The sequence below is a fragment of the Hyperolius riggenbachi genome, chromosome 7 (assembly GCF_040937935.1).
Source record: "Hyperolius riggenbachi isolate aHypRig1 chromosome 7, aHypRig1.pri, whole genome shotgun sequence".
NCBI classification, from domain to species: domain Eukaryota; kingdom Metazoa; phylum Chordata; class Amphibia; order Anura; family Hyperoliidae; genus Hyperolius; species Hyperolius riggenbachi.
In genome coordinates, this window is record NC_090652.1 from 8,909,413 (window position 1) to 8,927,014 (window position 17,602).

Below are 17,602 nucleotides of genomic sequence, written 5' to 3' on the forward strand. Positions count from 1 at the left end.
CTATGCCTCTTTCTCTCTCTCTCTCTCTCTCTCTCTATCATCACCTACACCACCTGCGTGTCCCCAAACTAATAATACCAACATCATAAGATTACATACACAAAGTACATCTATATATCCATCATATTTTTTTTCGCTTTCTTTCTTCCTTTCCTTCTCTCTCCCTCTACTTCTACCCATTTATCAAATGATCTATCTATCTATCTATCTATCTATCTATCTGCCGTCTGCATAGTTTCTGTGTGTCAAACCAATAATACCGACATAATATTACATACACAAAGTACATTCATCTATCCATCATCTATTCTTTCTTTCTTTCTTTCTTTCTTTCTTTCTTTCTTTCTTTCTTTCTTTCTTTCTTTCTTTCTTTCTTTCTTTCTTTCTTTCTTTCTTTACATCTATCTATCTATCTATCTATCTATCTATCTATCTATCTATCTCTCTCTATATTTATCCATCTATCCATCTATCTATCTATCTATCTATCTATCTATCTATCTGCCGTCTGCATAGTTTCTGTGTGTCAAACCAATAATACCGACATCATAAGATTACATACACAAAGTACATTCATCTATCCATCATCTATTCTTTCTTTCTTTCTTTCTTTCTTTCTTTCTTTCTTTCTTTCTTTCTTTCTTTCTTTCTTTCTTTCTTTCTTTCTTTCTTTCTTTCTTTACATCTATCTATCTATCTACTATCTATCTATCTATCTATCTATCTATCTATCTATCTATCTATCTATCTATCTATCTATCATGTATCTATGCTCACCTGCATCCCTTCTGTGTGTGGGATCTGCTAGTATCACCATCAGGACATACCATACACAGAGAGCATGCATGCCTTACACACACACACACAGAGTACATACCTGCTCCATCTCTTATCAGACTCCAGAGAACGGTCTGCCAGTCTCCGCACTCTGCCTCCTTCTGCCACTCTGAGGGAATGAGCAAGGCTGGGGTACCCTGCTTATCCCTCCCATCACCCCCTCCTGAGCCACATGGCTAGCACTCTTATCACTAGGTAACAGGGTGACGTGTGCTGAGCATGGATACAGCTCTATATAAGCCAGAGCAGCATCAGCATCCCATCTTAATGTGACATGGAGTAAATGCTGCCTCCTCTCCATCCATCCCTCCATCCTCCCCTCACACGTGACAGCAACATGGCCAAATACATCTTCCCCAAAGAGCTGGACCTCAGCGTCTCCCCCAAACACCGCTGCCGCCTGCTGCTCCTGGGCTCCCCCAACGTGGGCAAGACCTGCATCGTCCACCGGTTCCTCTGCAGAGGTTTCCTGGAGGACTACAACCCGACCACCGACGACATCCATCGCATGTACTACAGGATCCGGGGCAAGTTCCACCAGCTGGACATCCTGGACCCCTCGGGCCACCAAGCCTTCCCAGCCACCCAGAGGCTGGCCATCCTAAACAGTGAGTGGTGCTCCTCAAACTTCTATCCAACTTCTACACAGTTCTCAGGGCCGGGCCGAGGCATAGGCTGGAGAGGCTCCAGCCTCAGGGCGCAGTGTAGGAGGGGGCGCACAATTCATTCAGTTGTCATTCCTAATTGTGTATGAAGCAGAAAGAAATAAGAAAAGGGGATACATAGCAGTGACTGCAAGCCAGAGAACTAGATATTAAGGTGTTGGGGAGGTTGTGGGCCCTGTGGCCCTCTTAGTGTAATAGCAATCAGTGTGTGACAGCTGGGGTGGGAGGGATGGAGGGGCGCACTTTGGTGTCTCAGCCTTGGGTGCTGGAGGACCTTGTCCCGGCTCTGACAGTTCTGTAGGGTTGGCTGCTATCAGGGGCGAAACTGGAGGGGAGTAGCCCCGCAACTGTAGGGGGCCCAGATCTCTAAGGGGTCCACAACTACTACATCCTTCAGATCAGGTGTTTTTGTGGCTACACTTGTTATGGGTGTGAAGATTACGATGTCCACCACACTTTTTGTTAGGACACTTGCATGCATGATGAGCTCCATGACTGTGAGGGTCACAAGGGTTGGCAAGGGGAAGGGTTATAATATTGGGGGGGGGGGCATCAAAGTTCCCCAAGATTTGTAGTTACGCCACTGGCTGCTATGTGCTGCTATAGAATAATGTACATCATGAAGACCTTACTCTAGTCATGCACTCTGGCTTTGGAGAGCTTCTTCTTAAAAGACCACTAATCGCAAGAAAAGTAGGCAGTTAAAATCTGACAGAACCGACAGGTATTGAGCCAGTCCATCTCCTCATGGGGGATTCTCAGGGTCTTCTTTGTTTTCAACAGCATCTCCTGAACAGCAGTTGCAAAGTCTAACTGACAAAATAGTGTGCAAGTGAGTAGGGAGGGTGGCTGGTATCTTACTATTTTGACAGTTAAACTGCTGTTCAGGAAATGCTGTTGAAAACAAAGAAAACCCTGAGAATACCCCATGAGGAGATGGACTGGCCTAAAACCTGTCGGTTCTGTCAGATTTTAACTGCCTACTTTTTTTGCGATGGTGGTCCTTTAAGGCGGGGGGTCTGAGGAAAAATGTGTTGATATCGGACGTCGGAAAGGCAGGTGCTGATCGGTAGAGTTCGGTATGGATTGGTGTGTGGAGTAATAACAATGCCATGTGGTCTGTCTTCGCAAGATTCACCATCAGCAATTAACTAGCATGAAGTGCTGCCAATTGTTTCTCAATATTATGACAGCCTGAACCTCTTTATCCATTATTGCCCTCCCCACCCCTCATAGTGACTGCGACCACCACCAGTACCCAGTCATATAGAGATACTTCGGAGCTTTCTGAAATGCAGTACAAATGCTTTTCAGTCATCCCTGAATAGCTTTAAAGTGGACCTGAACTCTTGCTCTAATCACCACTGTAATTTAATGTTTCAGCTGTGTCAGCTGGCTGCCTCGGCAGAGCAGCTAATCTGTAAACACAGGATGTTAACCCTACGCCTGCTTCCATGAAAGCAGGAAGTAGAAACACTGCAGATTTATTGAAGGATTTGTATCAGCTGTAACAAAGAAAGTTATTTCTTTAACGGTTATTATGCTGTTGCTTATCTTTCAGAGCAGAGAGGAAGTTTTGAGTTTAGGTCTGCTTTAATTATCTCTTGTTGTTTCAGTATATTTATGCAAAGCTGCCCATTAATGGTACAATCTCCTGACCAACCGTACGATCGATTGGATTGGGTAGCGTTTGTGGTGCCGATTGATGATGAACAATCGTATCTTCGATCCAAATTTTGGATTGATTCTATTATGGTGCCCACTAATGGTACAATCTTTCTTGTCCAATCTTACCACTTATTTGTAATATGAGGGACTGCCAGATCCACTCGAAGTATATTTAACTCAGTTTACCCTCCTACTACCTAGATGTGGTAAGATTGGTCAAAAAAGATTGTATCGTTAGTGGGCACCTTATGATATAATTATGTACTCACTGTAAAATAAAGAAGACAAAGTCTTGTAAAAAAAACACTTATTATTGTAAATAGGCGATAAATACTCACCTTTAATTAATGTTCCCAGATCGCTGTTCTGCGTCTGCCGCACACTCGCCCCACCTTGCCAATAACAAGCTCTTGTTGCCGGGAGATCGTCAGTTACAGTCAATGCCATACTCCGGCACTGACATTATCAACGTGGGGTACAGGAGGGGGGGGGGGGTGAGGTCCAACAAATGCAGACAGGCATGGGGGGGGGTGTCTATAAAAAAAAGAAATGGTGGATATCAGTATGAAAACATTAATTCAAGATGAGGTCAAGATTTACTTTGGACAATTGTCTTTTTTTCTACCAGTGTCTGCCTGGAGTTTTATTTTTAACCCTTTGTGGGAATTGGGTATGAAGTCCGAAAGTTCCCTAATGCCCATTTCATCAGAAAGGGGGGAGGGGTCATTTGTAGGCATCTTTGATGTTACAGGGGGGTCCCAGATTCTACCAAAAGTCCTTTTCTCTCGGGATTACAGCCATGTGGATTGCAATAGCTACCCCCTCCTCCCTGAACGTAAGGTGAGTATAAGCTCAATGGACAAGTGTGACCTGCAGGAGGGGGAGGCTTTCCTGCACAAGGTACCCCCCCCCCCTCACACACACACACACACACACACACACACACATTCTCAGGGCCGGTTCTCTCATGAAGCAAGGTAAAACATTTGCATCGGGCGTAGAGATTGCACTGTGGTTACACTAACAGCATGCAGTCAGAGTAGGAGGCGAGAGGAGAGTGAGGTAAACAGGTCATCATTGGGGAAAAGCAGCTGGTTGTGCTGTGTGAGGAGTCTGACAGTGAGAGAGGAGGGGGGAGGCAGGAAAGCATCATTGGGGAAAAGCAGCATGTTGTGTTGTGTGAGGAGTCTGACAGTGAGTGAGGAGGAGGAAGGCAGGAGAGCAGCATTGGGGAAAAGCAGCTTGTTGTGCTGTGTGAGGAGTCTGACAGTGAGTGAGAAGGGGGAGGCAGGAGAGCATCATTGGGGAAAGCAGCTTGTTGTGCTGTGTGAGGAGTCTGACAGTGAGTGAGGAGGGGGGAGGCAGGAGAGCAGCATTGGGGAAAAGCAGCTTGTGGTGCTGTGTGAGGAGTCTGACAGTGAGAGAGGAGGGGGGAGGCAGGAAAGCATCATTGGGGAAAAGCAGCTTGTTGTGCTGTGTGAGGAGTCTGACAGTGAGTGAGGAGGAGGGAGGCAGGAGAGCATCATTGGGGAAAAGCAGCTTGTTGTGCTGTGTGAGGAGTCTGACAGTGAGTGAGGAGGGGGGAGGCAGGAGAGCATCATTGGGGAAAAGCAGCTTGTTGTGCTGTGTGAGGAGGCTGACAGTGAGTGAGGAGGGGGAGGCAGGAGAGCATCATTGGGGAAAAGCAGCTTGTTGTGCTGTGTGAGGAGTCTGACAGTGAGTGAGGAGGGGGGAGGCAGGAGAGCATCATTGGGGAAAAGCAGCTTGTTGTGCTGTGTGAGGAGTCTGACAGTGAGTGAGGAGGGGGGAGGCAGGAGAGCATCATTGGGGAAAAGCAGCTTGTTGTGCTGTGTGAGGAGTGTGACAGTGAGTGAGGAGGGGGGAGGCAGATGAGCATCATTGGGGAAAAGCAGCTTGTTGTGCTGTGTGAGGAGTCTGACAGTGAGTGAGGAGGGAGGAGGCAGATGAGCAGCATTGGGGAAAAGCAGCTTGTTGTGTTGTGTGAGGAGTCTGACAGTGAGTGGGGAGCGGGGAGGCAGGAGAGCATCATTGGGGAAAAGCAGCTGGTTGTGCTGTGTGAGGAGTCTGACAGTGAGAGAGGAGGGGGGAGGCAGGAAAGCATCATTGGGGAAAAGCAGCTTGTTGTGCTGTGTGAGGAGTCTGACCGTGAGTGAGGAGGGGGGGGAGGCAGGAGAGCAGCATTGGGGAAAAGCAGCTTGTTGTGCTGTGTGAGGAGTCTGACAGTGAGTGAGGAGGGGGAGGCAGATGAGCAGCATTGTGGAAAAGCAGCTTGTTGTGCTGTGTGAGGAGTATGGCAGTGAGTGAGGAGGGGGAGGAGGAGAGCATCATTGGGGAAAAGCAGCTTGTTGTGCTGAGTGAGGAGTCTGACAGTGAGTGAGGGGGGGGGGGAGGCAGGGGAGCATCATTGGGGAAAAGCAGCTTGATGCGCTGTATGAGGAGTCTGACAGTAAATGGGGGGGGGGGGGGGGGCAGGAGGGCATCATTGGGGAAAAGCAGCTTGTTGTGCTGTGTGAGGAGTCTGACAGTGAGTGAGGAGGGGGAAGCAGGAGAGCATCATTGGCGAGAAGCAGCTTGTTGTGCTGTGTGAGGAGTCTGACAGTGAGTGAGGAGGGGGGAGGCAGGAGAGCATCATTGGGGAAAAGCAGCTTGTTGTGCTGTGTGGGGAGTCTGACACTAAATGGGGGGGGGGGGGGCAGGAGAGCATCATTGGGGAAAAGCAGCTTGTTGTGCTGAGTGAGGAGTCTGACAGTGAGTGAGGGGGGGGGGAGGCAGGGGAGCATCATTGGGGAAAAGCAGCTTGATGCGCTGTATAAGGAATCTGACAGTAAATGGGGGGGGGGGGGGGGGCAGGAGGGCATCATTGGGGAAAAGCAGCTTGTTGTGCGGAGTGAGGAGTCTGAAAGTGAGTGAGGGGGGGGGGAGGCAGGGGAGCATCATTGGGGAAAAGCAGCTTGTTGTGCTGTGTGAGGAGTCTGACAGTGAGTGAGGAGGGGGGAGGCAGGAGAGCATCATTGGGGAAAAGCAGCTTGCTGTGCTGTGTGAGGAGTCTGACAGTGAGTGAGGAGGGGGAGGCAGGAGAGCATTATTGGGGAAAAGCAGCATGTTGTGCTGTGTGAGGAGTCTGACAGTGAGTGAGGAGGGGGAGGCAGGAGAGCAGCATTGGGGAAAAGCAGCTTGTTGTGCTGTGTGAGGAGTCTGACAGTGAGTGAGGAGGGGGAGGCAGGAGAGCAGCATTGGGGAAAAGCAGCTTGTTGTGCTGTGTGAGGAGTCTGACAGCGAGTGAGGAGGGGGAGGCAGGAGAGCATTATTGGGGAAAAGCAGCTTGTTGTGCTGTGTGAGTAGTCTGACAGTGAGTGAGGAGGGGGGAGGCAGGAGAGCAGCATTGGGGAAAAGCAGCTTGTTGTGCTGTATGAGGAGTCAGGCAGTGAGTGAGGAGGGGGGAGGCAGGAGAGCTGCATTGGGGAAAAGCAGCTTGTTGTGCTGTGTGAGGAGTCTGACAGTGAGTGAGGAAGGGGGGAGGCAGGAGAGCATAATTTGGGGAAAAGCAGCTTTTTGAGCTGTGTGAGGAGTTTGACAGTGAGTGAGAAGGGGGGAGGCAGGAGAGCAGCATTGGGGAAAAGCAACTTGTTGTGCTGTGTGAGTAGTCTGACAGTGAGTGAGGAGGGGGGAGGCAGGAGAGCATCATTGGGGAAAAGCAGCTTGTTGTGCTGTGTGAGGAGTCAGGCAGTGAGTGAGGAGGGGGGAGGCAGGAGAGCATCATTGGGGAAAAGCAGCTTGTTGTGCTGTGTGAGGAGTCAGGCAGTGAGTGAGGAGGGGGGAGGCAGGAGAGCAGCATTGGGGAAAAGCAGCTTGTTGTGCTGTGTGAGGAGTCTGACAGTGAGTGAGGAAGGGGGGAGGCAGGAGAGCATCATTTGGGGAAAAGCAGCTTGTTGAGCTGTGTGAGGAGTTTGACAGTGAGTGAGGAGGGGGGAGGCAGGAGAGCATCATTTGGGGAAAAGCAGCTTGTTGTGCTGTGTGAGGAGTCTGACAGTGAGTGAGGAGGGGGAGGCAGGAGAGAATCATTGGGGAAAAGCAGCTTGTTGTGCTGTGTGAGGAGTCTGACAGTGAGTGAGGAGGGGAGAGACAGGAGAGCAGCATTGGGGAAAAGCAGCTTGTTGTGCTGTGTGAGGAGTCAGGCAGTGAGTGAGGAGGAGGGAGGCAGGAGAGCAGCATTGGGGAAAAGCAGCTTGTTGTGCTGTGTGAGGAGTCTGACAGTGAGTGAGCAAGGGGGGAGGCAGGAGAGCATCATTTGGGGAAAAGCAGCTTGTTGAGCTGTGTGAGGAGTGTGACAGTGAGTGAGGAGGGGGGAGGCAGGAGAGCATCATTTGGGGAAAAGCAGCTTGTTGTGCTGTGTGAGGAGTCTGACAGTGAGTGAGGAGGGGGAGGCAGGAGAGCATCATTGGGGAAAAGCAGCTTGTTGTGCTGTGTGAGGAGTCTGACAGTGAGTGAGGCGGGGAGAGACAGGAGAGCAGCATTGGGGAAAAGCAGCTTGTTGTGCTGTGTGAGGAGTCTGGCAGTGAGTGAGGAGGAGGGAGGCAGGAGAGCAGCATTGGGGAAAAGCAGCATGTTGTGCTGTGTGAGGAGTCTGGCAGTGAGTGAGGAGGAGGGAGGCAGGAGAGCAGCATTGGGGAAAAGCAGCTTGTTGTGCTGTGTGAGGAGTCTGACAGTGAGTGAGGAGGGGGAGGCAGGAGAGCATCATTGGGGAAAGGCAGCTTGTTGTGCTGTGTGAGGAGTCAGGCAGTGAGTGAGGAGGGGGGAGGCAGGAGAGCACCATTGGGGAAAAGCAGCATGTTGTGCTGTGTGAGGAGTCTGGCAGTGAGTGAGGAGGAGGGAGGCAGGAGAGCAGCATTGGGGAAATGCAGCTTGTTGTGCTGTGTGAGGAGTCTGACAGTGAGTGAGGAGGGGGAGGCAGGAGAGCATCATTGGGGAAAGGCAGCTTGTTGTGCTGTGTGAGGAGTCAGGCAGTGAGTGAGGAGGGGGGAGGCAGGAGAGCAACATTGGGGAAATGCAGCTTGTTGTGCTGTGTGAGGAGTCTGACAGTGAGTGAGGAGGGGGAGGCAGGAGAGCATCATTGGGGAAAAGCAGCTTGTTGTGCTGTGTGAGGAGTCTGACAGTGAGTGAGGAGGGGGGAGGCAGGAGAGCAGCATTGGGGAAAAGCAGCTTGTTGTGCTGTGTGAGGAGTCTGACAGTGAGTGAGGAGGGGGGAGGCAGGAGAGCATCATTGGGGAAAAGCAGCTTGTTGTGCTGTGTGAGGAGTCTGACAGTGAGTGAGGAGGGGGGAGGCAGGAGAGCAGCATTGGGGAAAAGCAGCTTGTTGTGCTGTGTGAGGAGTCAGGCAGTGAGTGAGGAGGGGGGGGGGGGGGGGAGGCAGGAGAGCATCATTGTTCATCTGACTTGCACAGCAGAAGGGAGAAGGTGACACTGCTGTCCTGACTGAGGAGGAATGGAGTGGCTGAGGGTGAGCAGTGTGTTTGTCACAGACTCACAGCCAGCCAGAGTGCTATTGTGTTGAGCTGCAGCATGTCATGTGAGAACATTAAACGAAGCAGAGTAAATTGTCGGGTGCTGTGCGATCATTCCAAATCGGGGGGTGGGGAGGGTGACACATCATCGCATGTTTGCCTCAGGCAGCAAGAACCGGCCATGCACATTTTTATTGACCATGTGGGTTGAAATTGCTATGCTTATTAAGGGGCTCTGAGTTCCTGCAGGAGCACAGGGGGTTAATACTTGGGGAAGAGACCCCATTCTGTCCTTTTTTTATGTGTTTGAGCGTTTAAATGTGCACTGTAAATATAACAGTTTCACTGACTGCATTTTGATCCTTCATGTTCGGAGTTCAAAAGCTCTTTTTCATGGCAGAAGGTTGAGATAAAACATTTCCACTAGTGACCACAATATACACAGTTTGAGCCATTAGCCTGTTTTGGTGCATTGCAACTATCTTGAAAAGTTGGTACCATAGATAAAGGATGCTGTACAGAGGATGTCAGTGCTATACAAATACAAATGTAAAATAAGGTGTGGCAGGATTAGATTGTGAGCTCCTCTGAGGACAGTCAGTGACATGACTATGTACTCTGTAATGTGCTGCAGAAGATGTCAGTGCTATATAAATACATAATAATAATATGGTAGGACATTAGACTATGACTATGGTAGGATTAGAGTGTGAGCTCCTCTGAGGACAGTCAGTGACATGACTATGTACTCTGTAATGTGCTGCAGGAGATGTCAGTGCTATATAAATACATAATAATAATATGGGAGGACATTAGACTATGACTATGGTAGGATTAGTGTGTGAGCTCCTCTGAGGACAGTCAGTGACATGGCTATGTACTCTGTAATGTGCTGCAGGAGATGTCAGTGCTGTATAAATACATAATAATAATATGATAGGACATTAGACTATGACTATGACAGGATTAGAGTGTGATCTCCTCTGAGGACAGTCAGTGACATGACTATGTACTCTGTAATGTGCTGCAGAAGATGTCAGTGCTATATAATTACATAATAATATGGTCGGGACATTAGACTAGGACTATGGTAGGATTAGAGTGTGGGCTCCTCTGAGGACAGTCAGTGACATGACTATGTACTCTGTAATGTGCTGCAGAAGGTGTCAGTGCTATATAAATACATAATAATAATATGGTAGGACATTAGACTATGACTATGGTAGGATTAGAGTGTAAGCTCCTCTGAGGACAGTCAGTGACATGACTATGTACTCTGTAATGTGCTGCAGAAGTTGTCAGTGCTATATAAATACATAATAATAATATGGGAGGACATTACACTATGACTATGGTAGGATTAGAGTGTGAGCTCCTCCGAGGACATTCAGTGACATTACTATGTACTCTGTAATGTGCTGCAGAAGGTGTCAGTGCTATATAAATACATAATAATAATATGGTAGGACATTAGACTATGACTATGGCAGGATTAGAGTGTGAGCTCCTCTGAGGACAGTCAGTGACATGACTATGTACTCTGTAAAGTGCTGCAGTAGATGCCAGTACTATATAAATACATAATAATAATAATAATAATAATAATAGGGTAGGTCATTAGACTATGACTATGGTAGGATTAGAGTGTGAGCTCCTCTGAGGAAAGTCAGTGACATGACTATGTACTCTGTAATGTGCTGCAGAAGATGTCAGTGCTATATAAATACATAATAATAATTATATGGTAGGACATTAGACTATGACTATGGTAGGATTAGACTGTGAGCTCCTCTGAGGACAGTCAGTGACATGACTATGTACTCTGTACAGTGCTGCAAGAGAGGTCAGTGCTATATAAATACATAATAATAATATGGGAGGACATTAGACTATGACTATGGTAGGATTAGAGTGTGAGCTCCTCTGAGGACAGTCAGTGACATGACTATGTACTCTGTAAAGTGCTGCAGAAGATGTCAGTGCTATATAAATACATAATAATAATAATATGGTAGGACATTAGACTATGACTATGGTAGGATTAGAGTGTGAGCTCCTCTGAGGACAGTCAGTGACATGACTATGTACTCTGTAATGTGCTGCAGAAGATGTCAGTGCTATATAAATACATAATAATAATATGGTAGGACATTAGACTATGACTATGGTAGGGATTAGAGTGTGAGCTCCTCTGAGGACAGTCAGTGACATGACTATGTACTCTGTAATGTGCTGCAGAAGATGTCAGTGCTATATAAATACATAATAATAATATGGTAGCACATTAGACTATGACTATGGTAGGATTAGAGTGTGAGCTCCTCTGAGGACAGGCAATGCTAGAGAGGGCACATAGCTTTGACAGCCGCTCCACTGCCAGCTCTGTCAGTCTCAGATTTAACTCACTTGAGCCTATAGGCACAGATGTCCCGGCACCTTAGACTTCTCCCCTCCATGAACCTACAAACCCCCACCGAACTGCACCGCTAGTGTGCTGGTTGTCCCAGCTTTCACTTCTCCCCTACGCATTATACTTAATATTGAGGTTATGTCTGGCTACCTAATACTAAGTAGCTAGAGGTGCCCCCAATTATTAGGTAGCTAGAGGAACCTCAGTATTCAGTAGCTAGTGAAGCCCCTGACTGAAGGGAAATCTCATCAGTTGAATGCCGAGAGCAGGGTGAGAAACCTCTTTTACACTCATCAGGACTCTGCATAGGGAAGGAAGGAGGCACGCGGGTAGGGGAGCCGCCTTTCCATAATCAGGCGCCTGTAGGCACGTGCCTACAGTGCCTTATGGTAAATCTGGCCCTGAGCTCTGTAATACTGCCCCAGCCCTCCTACCACCCAAGTCCCATGTCCTTGTGTCCTTACCACAAATCCACACCAGCATGCAGCCAGTGGCTGGATGGTGTAATGGTTAAGGGCTCTGCCTCTGACACAGGAGACCTGGGTTCAAATCTCGGCTCTGCCTGTTCAGTAAGTCAGCACCTATTTCAGTAAGGAGTTTCTTGGGCAAGTCTCCTTAACACTGCTACTGCCTACTGAGTGCTCTCTAGTGGCTGCCTCGCAAACGCTTTGAGTCCGACAGGAGAAAGGCGCTATACAAATACTGCCATTATTATTATCTCCTGCAGTTGCCCTCAACCTCTAGTCATGGCAAGAATTTTCAATGAAAGAACGTAGACTCGTGCAACTCCAGGAATGGTCAGATGTTATTTGAAACAACCATCAGCTATCTGTCTTCCTTTCATAAATTGAGTAAGCAGTCTAGTTTTCCACTAGTTACAATAAAAACATGTAGATGTGTGAAAATGTAGGGGAAGTCCTTTTTCTGCAAATTAAGCATTGTAACCTGACCTGTTCTGTCCTCCAGGTGACATGTTCATCTTGGTCTTCAGTCTGGACAACCATGATTCTTTCGAGGAGGTGCAACGTCTGAAGCATCAGATCATTGTGACAAAGTCCTGCTTGAAGAACAAGTCTAAGGAGAGCTTTGAGGTACCCCTGGTGATATGTGGCAACAAAGTGGACCGGGATTTCTGCCGAACAGTCCAGTCACACGAGATTGAGCAGCTGGTCGGGGTGGGCAATAACTATTCTTACTTCGAGGTGTCAGCCAAGAACAACGTCCGGTTGCAGGAGATGTTCCAGGCTCTGTTTACCATGGCCAAACTACCCATCGAGATGAGCCCTGGACTCCACTTCAAAGTCTCCATCTACTACCGTGAAATTGAGCACAAGAAGCTTTTCATGGGCAAGAAAGCCATGATGGATGGAGATGCCTATGGCACCGTGGCTCCCTTTACCCGCAGACCCAGCGTCAACAGTGAACTTATATACATTAGAGAGAAGGCCAAGCCTCAGAAACGAATCCTTCCTCTTCGTTTCCGCTGGTGGCAGTTTTTGCTTAGACAGAGATAGAGAGTTGACTGCACCTGACCCGGGGGAGACGATATTTGCACCCAAACCAAATGATTTGAATTGCAACCTGATTTTAGGAAATCCAACAGGAAAGTTAAAAAGTAAAAAGAAAAACTACTTGTATGCAGAAAGAAGATTTTATTACACCTTTTTTTCACCAACAAAATGAACAAAGGGCATGTAATAGTCCTCAAATTGTAATAAGACAAAACATTCCAATATGAACTCCCCATCAAGGATTACAAAAAGACACCAGAAGCCTTATCCCCACAATCGGAAAAGTGAAAAGTGGTCTTTACAATGAAAACCGAGGAGAGGACATTGAAAAATGAAAGATAAATATTTGTTACCTAATGGACAAGCTGGATATTTTTCAAGGATTGGGACACCTAAAAGGCCTTATTATACAGTATTAAACCCCCACTCGATTCAGAAAACCATCTTATATATCTCCAGAAGGGAAGGCAATGTACGTTTATATCTCGTAATGTCCTTTCTTATATCTATGAACACTGACTGTTGACCAGGGGCGTAACAATAGGCCCTGCAAGAGATGCAGCTGCAGGAGGGCCCCGGGGGGAAAAGCCTGAGAGGGGGCCCTTGGCTCTGGGGCCCTCCAGGTCCATTTTTAAGGGCAGGAGGGGGCACAGTGCAGGAAGAAGGAGAAGCAGGCACAAACAGCAGCAGGGAGGGGGGCTCAACTCCTCACCCCTCGCACCATCAGCACTCCCCCTTCCAGCAACGACACCTGGGGGGCCCATCTAAATTTTCGCAGGGGGGTCCAGTGATTTCTAGTTACGCCCCTGCTGTTGACCCATAAGTTGGACCCTCCCCAATTCTCTCAGACTAGCTGTAAGAGCCCGATTTTATAGATCTATACCTTCTTTCAACCAATTCCCTCCTACCCCAAACTCCTTCCCTTTCTCCTCTCCTTCATGAGACCCACCATTCCCTTACCTCCCTTCCTCTCCCCTGCACACCCTGCCTCGTCACTCATTGGGCCCTTATTCACCAGTCTAATTTTTTTTAATGCTTTAGTTATCAACCCTGCTATGATGCGTCCTTGAGAGCTATAACTTGGTCAATAACTTTTTCTGATTATGTAAAGAGAACGGACCATTGATTTTGAAACTGTTTTCACATCAATGGGCTTCTCTTTTAGGAGCCCTAGGCGTTCATGCAGAACATCTAGCATTGATGTGGAGCATCAGAACCAAAGAACAACCAGAAGGCCTGTCTGCTCCAAACACGTACAAACAAGACTTGTCTACTCATAACAAGCTGGAACTCTAGTAATGATGAAAACAACTTGGATCCAAGTTGTAATTGGTTGCACTTAATGGACGATATTTAAAATTGTTTGAATGCAAGAGAATTCTGTGCTAAACCCTTTCACCACCGTTGAGGTTCCCTCCGGCCAAAAGGGTCCCTACTCCCCCCACATCAGTCAGAAAGCAAGCAAATATTTCACGCTCTTGAACCTAATGGCCCATACTCACGGGCAACTTTTTTGGCCTGTCGCCAGCACACGTGAGCGTGTGCGCGACAGGCCGGCGACAGCTCGTCGCCAGGTCCCTCCGCATACACACGGTGGAGGGACCTGACAACTGATGCTGTCGCTGTTGCTCCTCCCCCCGCCGGAAGCCCAATGTGTTCCTATCTTGTTGCTGTCGCTAGTCCGCGTACTCACGCGGACTAGCGACAGTTGCGGCGGAGTTGCAGCGGCAACTGTCACCAGGCGATTGAGTGGTTCAATCGCCTGGCGACATCAGCGACGAGCGACAGTTCAGGGTGCGCGCCCGTGCAACGGCGCATACTCAAGGGCGACCTGTCACGGCAACACGCGCGCGTCTCGTGTTGCGGCGACAATTGTAGCCCGTGAGTATGGGCCATTAGATTCACTCTGAAGTCTGTCAGGTTCTGCCTATGAAGGGACCACATGCTGCACATAAATTAGTCTAAGATCTTCAGGAGCAACAAAACGGCACTACTCACACCATTCATCAATGTGCTGCACTGGCATAGGGGACAGGAAGTGAGCTACAGACTGCAGCCAGCCAGACCATGATGGCTGCTGAAATATACACACAAGCCAGGGAAGCTATGCTCACCCTGTTGAGGGCCCAGGATTTAAAGGGGAAAGGAGGTGCTAAGGGGAGTGGTCAATTTACAAACAACCATTAACCCTCTATACTCAAACACTCACAACAAGCTGGGCCTCTAGTAGTGATAAAAACAACTTAAATGCAAGTGCCATAGTGCATGCAGTGTCCCAGCCTGCTGTTCTGTCCGTGAACCGTGGCTTCAAACTCCCCGTCTGCTGTATCTCCTCTGTCTGCAGTGTTCTGCCTGCTGTTCCTTCTGTGCCTTCCGACTCCCAGCCTGCTGTTCCTTCTGTGCCTTCCGACTCCCAGCCTGCTGTTCCTCCAGTGCCTGCAGAGTCCCGCCTGCTGTTCTGCCCATGAACCATGGCTTCACACTCCCCGTCTGCTGTTCCTCTTGTGCCTGCAAAGTCCCCGCCTGCTGTTCCTCCTGTGCCTGCAGAGTCCCCGCCTGCTGTTTCTTCCGTGCTTGCAGAGTCTCCGCCTGCTGTTTCTTCCGTGCTTGCAGAGTCCCCGTCTGCTGTTCCTCCTGTGCCTGCAGAGTCGCTGTCTGCTGTTCCTCTTGTGCCTGCAGAGTCCCCGTCTGCTGTTCCTTCTGCGCCTTCAGACTCCCAGCCTGCTGTTCCTCTTGTGCCTGCAGAGTCCCCGTCTGCTGTTCCTCCCGTGCCTGCAGAGTCCCCGTCTGCTGTTCCTCCCGTGCCTGCAGAGTCCCCGTCTGCTGTTCCTCCTGTGCCTGCAAAGTCCCCGCCTGCTGTTCCTCTGGTGCCTGCAGAGTCCCCGTCTGCTGTTCCTCTTGTGCCTGCAGAGCCCCCGTCTGCTGTTCCTTCTGCGCCTTCAGACTCCCAGCCTGCTGTTCCTCCTGTGGCTGCAGAGTCCCCTTCTACTGTTCCTCCCATGCCTGCAGCGTCCCCACCTGCTGTTCTTCCTTTGCCTGCAGAGTCCCCGCCTGCTGTTACTTCCGTGCTTGCAGAGTCTCCGCCTGCTGTTTCTTCCGTGCTTGCAGAGTCCCCGTCTGCTGTTCCTCCTGTGCCTGCAGAGTCCCCGTCTGCTGTTCCTTCTGCGCCTTCAGACTCCCAGCCTGCTGTTCCTCCTGTGCCTGCAGAGTCCCTGTCTGCTGTTCCTCCTGTGCCTGCAGAGTCCCCGTCTGCTGTTCCTTCTGCGCCTTCAGACTCCCAGCCTGCTGTTCCTCTTGTGCCTGCAGAGTCCCCGTCTGCTGTTCCTTCTGCGCCTTCAGACTCCCAGCCTGCTGTTCCTCTTGTGCCTGCAGAGTCCCCGTCTGCTGTTCCTCTTGTGCCTGCAAAGTCCCCGCCTGCTGTTCCTCTGGTGCCTGCAGAGTCCCCGTCTGCTGTTCCTCTTGTGCCTGCAGAGTCCCCGTCTGCTGTTCCTTCTGCGCCTTCAGACTCCCAGCCTGCTGTTCCTCCTGTGGCTGCAGAGTCCCCTTCTGCTGTTCCTACCATGCCTGCAGCGTCCCCACCTGCTGTTCTTCCTTTGCCTGCAGAGTCCCTGCCTGCTGCTCTGCTCGTGCCTGCAAAGTCCCCGCCTGCTGCTCCTCCCGTGCCTGCAGAGTCCCCGACTCCTGTTCCTCCCGTGCCTGCAGAGTCCCCGTCTGCTGTTCCTCTTGTGCCTGCAGAGTCCCCGTCTGCTGTTCCTCTTGTGCCTGCAGAGTCCCCGTCTGCTGTTCCTCCTGTGCCTGCAGAGTCCCTGTCTGCTGTTCCTCTTGTGCCTGCAGAGTCCCCGTCTGCTGTTCCTCCCGTGCCTGCAGAGTCCCCACCTGCTGTTCTTCCTTTGCCTGCAGAATCCCTGCCTGCTGCTCTGCTCGTGCCTGCAAAGTCCCCGCCTGCTGTTCCTCTGGTGCCTGCAGCGTCCCCGACTCCTGTTCCTCCCGTGCCTGCAGAGTCCTCGTCTGCTGTTCCTCCGGTGCCTGCAGAGTCTCCATCTGCTGCTCTGCCCATGCCTGCAGAGTCCCTGTCTTCTGTTCCGCCTGTGCCTTCAGACTCCTAGCCTGCTATTCCACCTGTGCCTGCAGAGTCACGCCTACCATTCCCCCTGTGCCTTCAAAGTCTCCACCTGCTGCTCTGCCCGTGCCTGCAGAGTCCCCGCATACTGTTCCGCCCCTGCCTTCAAAGTCCCTGCCTGCTGTTCTGTCCCTTCCTGCAGAGTTCCAGCCTACTGTTCTACCGGTGCCTTCAGAGTCCCCGCCTGCTGCTCTGCCTGTGCCTTCAAAGTCTCCGCTTGCTGCTCTGTCCGTTCCTGCAGTGTCCTGCCTGCTGTTCCGCCTGTGCCTGCAGAGTCCCGCCTGCTGTTCCTCCTGTGCCTGCAGCAGAGTCCCGCCTGTTGTTCCGCCTGTGCCTTTAGAGTCCCAACTTGCATTTTTATTTTGGCTTATTACATTTCCCCTTGTGTACCTCGATAATTATGATATTTGGGGGCATGTGGAAAGAGGCACACACTGAACAGCAGGCGGGACTCTGCCTGTGCCTGCAGAGTCCCTGCCTACTGTTCCTCCTGTGCCTTCAGACTCCCAGCCTGCTGTTCCGCCTATGCCTGCAGAGTCCCGCCTGCTGTTCTGCCTGTGCCTGCAGAGTCCCCGCCTACTGTTCCTCCTGTGTCTTCAGACTCCTAGCCTGCTGTTCCGCCTATGCCTGCAGAGTCCTGCCTGTGCCTGCAGAGTCCCGCCTGCTTTTCTGCCTGTGCCTTCAGTCCCAGTCTGCTTTTCCGCCCGTGCCTGCAGAGTCATGCCTGCAGAGTCCTGCCTGCTTTTCCACCCGTGCCTGCAGAGTCGTGCCTGCAGATTCCCGCCTGCTTTTCCACCCGTGCCTGCAGAGTCCCGCCTGCTTTTCCGCCCGTGCCTGCAGAGTCCCGCCTGTGTCTGCAGAGTCCCAGC

At 50.2% G+C, this 17,602-nt stretch overlaps 2 protein-coding genes across 2 annotated transcripts; one reads left to right on the forward strand and one right to left on the reverse strand.

Annotated features, from left to right (window-relative positions):
- The first annotated feature begins 1,174 nt into the window (after window positions 1-1,174).
- Window positions 1,175-12,616, forward strand: LOC137525329 (dexamethasone-induced Ras-related protein 1-like). The gene is made up of 2 exons (XM_068246384.1): window positions 1,175-1,445; window positions 12,069-12,616. The coding sequence occupies exons 1-2, from the start codon at window positions 1,175-1,177 to the stop codon at window positions 12,614-12,616; spliced, it is 819 nt and encodes a 272-aa protein (XP_068102485.1).
- Window positions 12,617-14,920: 2,304 nt separating this feature from the next.
- LOC137525331 (involucrin-like) lies at window positions 14,921-16,654 on the reverse strand. Its single transcript, XM_068246385.1, has 3 exons — window positions 16,193-16,654; window positions 15,683-16,078; window positions 14,921-15,583 (listed from the first exon to the last, which is right to left on the reverse strand). Exons 1-3 carry the CDS (start codon window positions 16,652-16,654, stop codon window positions 14,921-14,923), a joined length of 1,521 nt encoding a protein of 506 aa, XP_068102486.1.
- Between the last annotated feature and the right edge of the window lie 948 nt (window positions 16,655-17,602).